The 9,828-nt window shown below is 37.2% G+C and overlaps 1 protein-coding gene across 2 annotated transcripts; it reads right to left on the bottom strand.

The window, feature by feature from the left end:
- Positions 1-3,297: 3,297 nt before the first annotated feature.
- Positions 3,298-6,223, bottom strand: LOC139711578 (fatty acid-binding protein, intestinal-like). Of its 2 annotated transcripts, none has more exons than XM_071623456.1 (3): positions 6,170-6,223; positions 4,919-5,121; positions 3,298-3,934 (listed from the first exon to the last, which is right to left on the bottom strand). In XM_071623456.1, the coding sequence occupies exons 2-3, from the start codon at positions 5,093-5,095 to the stop codon at positions 3,722-3,724; spliced, it is 390 nt and encodes a 129-aa protein (XP_071479557.1). In that variant the 5' UTR covers positions 5,096-5,121; positions 6,170-6,223; the 3' UTR covers positions 3,298-3,721. The 2 variants fall into 2 exon arrangements, with proteins under 2 accessions (XP_071479557.1, XP_071479558.1); XM_071623457.1 differs by having other exon boundaries at positions 4,919-5,102; positions 6,170-6,202.
- Positions 6,224-9,828: the final 3,605 nt, after the last annotated feature.

Raw genomic sequence — 9,828 nt, 5'->3', positions numbered from 1 at the left:
ACGAGTATTCTAGAGTAAAACTCATGAAATAGTGGTTCCCAAGTAATTTACTTTTTAGATCTTCGCTACATTGTGAAAGGTTCAGCATCTTCAGCAGTTAAAGCTGTTGTTGATGTTAATCATGAGAATGAAAATGTTGATACCGATGATGGGTTTGATTACATATGATGAGAATGATACTGCTCCTGATGATTATAGGTTGGATTTAAAAGAGATACAGGATATTGATTGCCGTGGTGGTTAATTCGAAGTTGCTGCGATGATGAAGTTGTGTATGCCGACCTTATACACAATGTACGATCCATTATTTATTTCTTAGAAATTCCCTACTTTCCCAGGGCTGTTATTACATGGAAATTTGATGATGGTGGTAATTCATATATTTCAGATATTCGATTTGTGTGTGTGTGTGTGTGTGTGTGTGTGTGTGTGTGTGTGTGCACGTGTGTGTGCGTGTGTGTGTGTGTGGGTGTGCGTCCATAGGAATATGTTGGTTTCTCCGCGTCAAAGCCAGTTCTTCACACTATCCGTGATGAACACATTCCTCCAGCTGTCAACAGTTTAAAGCTTCGAGATTCGATTTGATATATTTCAAATAAGATGCAGATTCGAGATTGTCACCACATCAATTGCATACGAGCTAGTTACCAATGACTTTAATGAATGTTATTTCCTTTTCTTCACCTCGCTTTAGATGACATACAGCCAGTTTGTTGAAGTAACCATTACAGTGACTTTAGGAATGTAGGTCTTTGACGCGACGAGAATCCTTCGATATGATTGTAACTCATGATTCAGAAACATCACTGGTAAATGGTATGTAACAACATAATTATTCCCAAATGAAATGACCTCATTGTGACGAATAAACCCTTGTGTTTACTCTTATGATACTATATTTCTATTTACTGACCGAATAGTATGTTCTTCGCTTATTTCGGATAATTTTTGGGAAGGTGTTTAAGGCCTTCCAGTAACATTAGTTAGTATGTATTCACCTCCAGTGTGTTACACTATGCACTGCATCAATCACTTTTGCTGATATATGCAATTATGTTAATAGTATACAGGAAAACTCACACATGTTGTAGGTCTTACACGCATTTTATGCACTTATACATGGATTACTCTCGAGATTTCGTTTAGAATTCCGGAAAGTCAGTGAGTCTCCATCGCTACTAGTCTATAATATGATAAAATGAGCATTTTTATCACTATACGCTTTTATTTTCATTGTAGGTATGAAGTGTCCTCGCAGAAGGAATGTGATTGTATTACAAAAGAGTGTCTCTTTGTGCATTTCCTCCTGTAACCCGTGTGTGTTCTTAAATTTCACAAATTGTGTATATGTAGTAAACACATGCCGTCCACTCATTCGTCTATTCCTCAATACAGATGTGATATTTTTCAATGCATGATTGTCGTGTAAACTACTTTCTCTCTGGTACAAGAGGGCTTCATTGTAGATCAAAGCTTCGTGGATTTTTCTGATACACTTCATTTCTATCATAGTACTTGATATAAGACTATAACTTTGTGTAAACTCGGTTACTTCTGTCACGTGTCCAAATAAACCAAAATATGGTTTAATCAGTCATGATGTCCTTGGTTTCAGTGGTAATCAGTTATAACTTATTTGGCAGGCAAATAATTTTGAATATGTAGCTTTGATTATTGAAATCATTATATGACATAAAAAAACGTAATTTTGACTTTCAAGTCTTATTTACCGCTGTAGAACACTTAAATTTAAACCCGTCTGCAATAGATTAACAAAAAAAATCTTATTTAATCTTTTTTGTTTTCCTTTTTCTTTAGCCTCACCATGTTGGAGAATGGTTTTACGATGATTTGTGAGAACATCGATATATGCCGTCATATTTGTGTCATTGAAAGCCTGTCTTCTTTTCATGTTGAGGTTTTTTTTTAATCTTTATCTTTCGCACTGGGATTTTATTTGCTATATACGTCTCAACTAATAAGATTAGGTACATGAGAAAGGAAAGTTTATTCTAACGGATGCTTCAGATGTCATCAACATGGGATTTTTCTTGAAATCATACTCTCCTCCCTAGCTCCACTTTTATTCCTAGTTTTGGAATTGTCAGTCTGAACATCAAGTGAGACTTTAGAAAAGATACATTCCAAACTATGATCGAAATCAAGAACGATCGAATGACTTGGGTAAGATGTGCGAAGGAAGTGACAGTTATCTGTCAACAACTTTACAGTTTGCCCACTTGGTAGGCAACTTTGCAGAATGCTGTCACTAGGATCGTGATGGTGGCAGTATGTCACTTAAATAGACATAGACTCTTTAGTGAAGTTCAGTTGACATTGTGTACTTGTTTATCGAAACATCAGTTTCCATCATATTCTCTGTAAAGGATGGATATTCTTTTCTCAAGTCCTTCCATGCCCATGCATACAGGATACATCAGTCATTTTTACTGAAACACATTGTGGAGTAGCTCTTTGTTCCTGTGCGTCGCTGCATAATTTGTACATTTTGTTTAAAGCAGATACTGATTAAAATTTGATATGTTAAAATCTATAAGTGTGAGAATTACATGCATTGAAAAAAAAATCACGTTATTCATAATGTTTTATCAGAGCTATTTCTAAATATATATTATATCATCTATACTATATTATCTTTATACATAGCATATTCATTACTTTGTGGATTTAGTTGCTGGTTTGTGATTAATTGCCCGCTTGTGCGTAGCAGGCGCGGCGCATCGTAAAGCAATATAACGAAAACGAAATGGCAGTCAAGTAACATTTTGAAGTATACGTGTCCTTATTTCTAGCGTGGATTTCTTTTGCAACAGCAGTGTCAAGAATAGAGTAGAATTGTACAAAGCGAAAGAGACGTGTACAGAGTTTAACCAATTCCCTTGCATGGTTTTTGGTGTGTAATCCCTTAGGTTTGTGAGTTGTTTCTGTGAACAGTGGTGATTTTGTTCGTATGATTAGTGTCAATAAATCTTTTGTTGTGATTGTTAAAGCGGATTTTATGAGCTAGAGACAAAGGAACGTGTCACCCAACTTCGCCCATGATTCAAGGCACATACATACACACACACCCACACACATACACATACACACGCACGCACGCACGCACGCACGCACACAAACACACACACACACACACACACACACACACAAGAACACACTTATCTGCACACTATTACACAATCAAATACCGAATCAGACGTCGCCATACATTGACCACTAACAACATCAATTTCGTTAAGACTATCATACGATCAATTGGCCATGACAAACGACTGGTTTAGATATTGACAGGCTTCTATTTCTCAATAAATCGGATTTTTACACATCTTTAAAAGATTGAAGGAGTTTTTCACAAATCAATCTTCAACAGTATCTGTCATCTTCAGTGGCCCCAAATTCTTCATAAATCGTAAGAAAATGTACGTGGCATACATCGTGAATGATACCGAAGAGGTACACATTGTTTACGGAGTCATACGAATTGATTGTAGGGTGAGTTGAATTTAACGATCCTTCACTCATTTTATGAACGATAGAACATTGACTGCATGATTCGACAATGAAATATACAAAGTTTAATATACATCATCAGCCCAAGACATAAGGAAATGAGATTCCGTTGCCATATTTCTTTCTCGGTGTTGTTTTCCTAACTATTTCTATGGGTCTATCTCTACATGGTCGTGCGGGGTGCTGCTCTCTAGGCCTTGTTGAAGAACCGTTTGCCCTCCACGCCCTCGAAGCTGAAGGTAACGACCATCTGTCCACCGACGATCTCCCTAGAAGCAAAGTTGCCTTTGTCACCGGTCAACATCAGCTTGCTTCCCTGCCACGACGGTGTCACGTTGATCTCCTTGCCCCTTAGTTCCTTGATGTCCTGGTCAACGAAGCTCTGTCCGATAGTAAAGGTCACCTGAAAAAGAATCATAGAATATATAAGTCATGATACCATTCCTCGTATGTACCACCAAACACTAAATTCCCCTGTATAGAACTGCAAGGAAAGTATAATTTCATTACTCACAAACATAGCTAGTATTAAGGTATGATTTTTCTCCAGTTTTCTCCCTCTGTACAAATAAAATGTGTAAGATCGCAACTGCTGATGTACATTTTGAACAAATATGTCGGAAAATGGAACCAGCGGGAATCGAATCTGTCATATATTGCTTTCCGGGCAGCGACTCTACCACCAGCACTGACCAGGCTATCCCTGGTTGCTGGCAGTGACAAGAAGAACTTGGAACAAAAATCAAGCTCCGAAATTCCAATTATGTTAAGTAGTCCAAGGTCGACATGGCGCATTAGATGAAGGCAAGAAATTATTAAGCAGAGGGTTGTCCCACTCTACAAATGAAATTTGGATTTGCTGATCTACCATTCACGTTGTGACTTTTAGATATGAAGAAGAGGTTATATCAGATACGTAGGATAAAGATAATCTTACATATCTGTATTTTCTAGCCGTCATTTCACGACAAGCCAGTTTTTTATGAAGGGCATTGCAGATTTTAATTTCAATTTCAGTTTTATTTTCGTATTTCTCGATGTAAAAAAAACAAACATAAAATATAACAAAATATGATAATACATAATGTCCAACTTGGATATATGCAAAAAAATACAAACATAGTGTAATAGCGGTCGATGTGTTTGTATCAAAGTAAAAGAATGCTGTAGAGAAACCTACTGAAAAGCAAAACTTGTTGAGTGTAGGTCTCAACAAAAGCCTAGTGTGAAGAACAGGATGAGGAGCACGGGTAGAATTAAAGACCAAACTAAAAAAGTAAAAAAAAATGACTATCAATACTCGCGAGTACAGAAGATTAACTATCATTTACCGATTCAATTAATGCACATGGAGAGCAGATGAAAGAAAAAATGCAAAGAATCTTACGTCTCGTGTCCGTCCACCACCCACGGTGACGATGTTGAAAGTGTCTCCATTCTGCTTGATCTCGATGGTGGAGCTCTTGTCATCAGGGATCTTGGCTGGGTCAACCTTGACCTTCTCCACCAAAGCCTGCATGTTCTCACCGTGGTCAAAGACCCATTTGCCGGAGAAGTTTGCCATTTTGGTTCTGTGGGTTTGAGCGGCGACTAGATTAAAAGGCGAGAAAATAAAATACTTGATTACATAATTGTTTCACATTAAATTTCAGACGTTAGTGATAGGAAAAATGAATTCATGAAACCTTTTCAGAATCCTGAATCCAAGTAAGTTTGTTAAGGTCATTCAATCTATTCTTTTCCTAATCATTTGTACCATTTGTTCTGATTTCTTGGGAGGAAGGATTGTACTCGATGCCTCATTAAAACTGGGTTTGATATTAACCCAAAGTGGTACGCATATTCCGTTAAGACGATACTTTCAGATGTCAAATCCTCAGATACTGTTGCATACTAAGGTAATCATTTATGGCTGAGGAAGAGTTGGGAGGGTTTAATGGGTGACGAATGAAGATTTGCAAAGGGGATTAGACAGCAAGCACGAGAATGAGGGCTTGAGCCAAAAGTTAAACATCAATCCATGTGTACACTATAGCGGTGTATCGAGATGGACTATAATGGAGTAAATATCATTGAAAAGCTGTGTGCACGACGTCTTTTCCTATCCGACAGTTATGAATTAATGAGTAACATTCGAGTTATGGTGCTTAGACACAATATTGTGATTTAAAAAAAAAGAAACTGCTCTTAACTATAAAAAAAGAAAATCAGCATTTTTTCTTCAAGAATGAAGCGAAAGGTAAAAATAAATTCAAAGACAGAGTCTACGAGAAAGGCAAAGACATGACTGAGAGAAACGGACTACAACAACAAAGTGACAAAGATAAGGGGACATTTCTGTACTCGAATTGGAAAAGACAAGATTAGATTTTAGGGGTCTTGAATATAATCTATTATCCACTTAACTGACACTGTCAGAAGAATGAAAACTAAAGATATGTTGTGAATTATCAAAGCAGATATAAATGTTTTCAAAGAGTCACCATGAGTGGAATAGAAAACATGTTAGCAGCAGCTTTTTGATTAGTCAAAACATAAGTGAAATCGTTACGTGATCAGTTATAAGCGTGCTAAAAGTAAGTCAAGTTCTGTAGGATAATGTATGATGATGGCAGAAGAGGTAGTGACAGTTACTTACCTGAGAGAAGCAGCAAGATGACTGAGGTGTGCAAGTCAAGATTGCCTGGACAGAGGTGACGAAGAAGGGACTGAAACACGGGAATTTATAGGCCTCCAAACCAACCTCTGGACTCTGGTGTCAATAAGTAATGTGTGCAAGAAAAGGGATGAAAGGGCAGTGGGTGAAGAGGTTACTAATCCACGAGCCTTTTCTGTCTCTTTTCTTTTTATTACATGTATCATAAGCGATCTTTCAGTGCACTCATTTTAGGTGAGAAAGGAGGAGTTTGTGAAGAAGGCGTGGCTTAATCAGCAGTAGGTGAGAGGTAGCACACGCGATTGGTTCAGCTGGATGATAGAAGAGATTACCGTGCTATCAAAGACACACATTTGTCGAGTGCTGACTGCTCGTTGGTTGTTGACACCCCTTAACTTTACACTGACAAAGATTCTCGTGAGATAGTATACCTGAGCAATACTTTTTAGGACTTATAATGTTCTTTCAATTTTAACATATCTACCTGGCAGCAACCATGTGATAGCATGATAACCTCGGAAAGCGTGACTCATAGCTGATTATCATTGTATCTCAGATTAGAGCTTTTTTTTCTTTTGCTAAAACATGATATTCGATTCAAACATGACGATTTTAAGGCAATGGTTTCCATTGACCTGTTGTCTTAAGCCATTTGAAGCTATGTAGATACCATGCATTAACGTGCGGAAAATGGTCAATCGACTTTTTCAACAGGATCTCGGTTACATCGTTACATGGATTAATCTGAGCATCTCATCAGAACTTACTTTGTTAGGAAGCAAACGCTAATCTTTGAAACGTCTGCCCAAACAAAATTTCCTCAGAATTTAGTGTCCATCTGTAACGCTGAGTGTTTTGTTATCTACAAATAAGTCCATGCACCTCAAATTTAGGTATATCATTTATTTGTAACCGAACAAGCACTACATTGGTTGTATTGTTAGTAAAAACTTCCTGGTGAACAGAAAGGAGAACTCTAACAGCTCTGGGAGAAAATATCAAAAGGAAAGGATTTTGATTTCTATCTTCGGTTGAATGAGTTCGAACCCCACTGAGGATTCTCTCACCCAACTTCAAACACTCTTTATGACGTCTCTTGAAAAACCATAAAAAATCAGCTTTACTTATAGCACCTCATTACCAACACCTGTTTATGGTACCCATCAGACAATAGGCAAACTGAGCTGGGTATCTTTTAGGAACGAACTGTGTCCCGGATGATGTCACTGACGTGCAGCCACTCATGTTTGATGGCAATAACACTTGCCAAGTATTTGCTCAATTGGACAATAATTGTCAAATAATTGGCCACTTTTATGGTTATGATTTTCCTTTTGTTTGCCTTCACAATGTTAAGTATAACTCTTCAAGAGAATCAATTTACGAGCAGCTAAATTGTGGTGAATGAGCTCATTTACGACTTGATAGCCACAGCAATATGAGGATAGGACGCCATCAAACACGTGTCAAACTTTTTGTGTGTTCAGTGTAAAGGGCGGACTGAGCTGTGAGACGAGGTCATCACCGCTGATAACATCACTGGGATTTAAATTTTGTCCGTTTTTTTTTTATCCTAAAGGAATCTCAGTCGTATGCTCCTATCCCCATTCAAATAGAGATTTTCCATCACAGCTTTCCCTACGATAACATCATTGAATTGTTGATAATCTTTTCCTTTCTTTCTGTCAAAATAGAAATATATGATTATTTAACATTACAATACACACGAATATTAATTTTTGTAATGAACAGCGGTTACTATAATAGTTTCTACCAGAGGTAGACTTTCAACCCTCTCCTTCAACCATTCACGACTCCACATATCATTTTCTTTAAAAAAAATGTTTTGAAGGACTTGGATTTCATGGAGAATGTTTAAAAGTATTCCAGAGTAAATTGTATATGATGTAATACTTCTGGAATATTCTGGTTGCTTCCCCATCTCGTTGAATTTTGCCACATCACCACGAAAAGCTTTCCATAGAGGCAGCTTGAATTGATACAATATGCCTTCTGGCTGTAAAAGGATGATAACTTCACATTGTAATAGGTTGTGACCTTACTTCACTCTTCTACTATTTCGTTACTTCTATACTACAGGTCTGAAATAAGTTCGTGCAGTTCACTTCCCCGATACTCATTAAATAATCATTTGCTGCAAACCAAACTGTCATGTCAAGGTAGAAAAGCAGTTGACAGTATGGACACAATTCGTTATAACACCTGTATGGCTTGTGATTTTACTATTAACAACTGTTGTTGATCTAGCAATCAATTTTTCAACTGATTTCAAAAAGTGGAAAATATGACGAATATAGACACCGAGCAATATGTTCATCTCGTCACAACAATCAGCACCACAGTGAAAAAGTCTCCAAGAATCTTGAGCTAATTGAAGGAGCCAGATTTAACCAGGTGACACAATCTGTAAGAATCTTCACCAAATTGAAGGAGCCAGATTTAACCAGGGTAAAACTAGGAGTCAGTAGTGCGCACCGAATACAACAATGTTTACTCGACTCGAGTGGTGTTTCCCAAACTAATCTATCGACTTCAGACATTTTTATCACATGTGATAACGCTTTTCAAAGATAGCATGCTGTGTATCATTTACAACGCGAAAGATTAAAAAGGCAAAGCTTTGGGTTTTAATTATGGATAATGCGATATTGGTGGCTCTGTGCTATCAAACAAAATTTAAAGATGAATGGTGATGCAATTTAATGTATTAAATATGAATTGATAAATAATCTATAAGAATTGTTATCTCTCCTATTAAACCTTCGTTCCTTAATGAACCAAAGAGATGAACAGTAAGATGTTTAAACTGCCATTGTTGTAAACACATAAATGGGGCAGTCATTTTATTATATGTTGCTACAGTACCAAAAAAATTTTGGAAATATTCTGCCTCGTTTTATGTGCTTTTTTTTGGTATGTTTTCTTCACAATTGTTTCACACATTAACATTACAGCCTGTAAATTTGACTCTCTCACACACATAGCCGCTTCACATGCACCCACTGTTTCACAGAGTTTTATATAGTTGAAAAGTTTTCATGGAAGAGCATTATTGATCGCAACGATGCTTCATGCAAGTTACCAGCGGAGATGTTGTTAGCAACTCACATCTCTGCAATCCGTTTGTGCATGTTAAAGAGATTACACTGAAAAAAAGGACTACATAAGTATAATACATGAGGCTGCTTCCATTATTTGTCACTGTCACGTGAAAACAAGCAAAAACAACAACCCGTTTTTATGAAACCTCTCCAATTCTTTTTATTTGACATCACTTTTTTTAAAAATAATTTTGATCAGAGCTAACCTGGACATGGAGTTGACTGTAGCACTTTGATAGCCAGCCCTCACTTTTCAGAGTACCATTGTCAAGTAGGCCGATGGAACTATTTTCACATCTGAGTGAAGAGAGGAGGAGCAATGGTGGCAAGAAAAAATATCAAGTCCGAGGATAAAAACACTGCATGAATTACTCTCAAGATCTATTGTTTGGAAGTCCTAACCACCATCAAAGAACTGTTAACTTCCGCTTGTTCTTATCCACTCTGCTCTTATCCACTCTACCACAGTACTCCAACTTTGCAGGAGGTGTAACAAAAGGAGATTTTTAAACTTAATCA

This window comes from Diadema antillarum, unplaced genomic scaffold (assembly GCF_040938485.1).
Source record: "Diadema antillarum isolate AM-2024a unplaced genomic scaffold, OU_Dant_1.0 seq00001671_RagTag, whole genome shotgun sequence".
NCBI classification, from domain to species: domain Eukaryota; kingdom Metazoa; phylum Echinodermata; class Echinoidea; order Diadematoida; family Diadematidae; genus Diadema; species Diadema antillarum.
This window is presented reverse-complemented; position numbering and strand designations above follow the sequence as displayed.

Excerpts from the sequence above, each read along its gene's own strand:
- LOC139711578 (XM_071623456.1), bottom strand. The coding sequence starts at position 5,095 with ATGGCAAACTTCTCCGGCAAATGGGTCTTTGACCACGGTGAGAACATG. Across the intron at positions 3,935-4,918 it reads GTGGTGGACGGACACGAGAC|GTGACCTTTACTATCGGACA; the intron begins GTAAGATTCTTT and ends ATTCTTTTTCAG.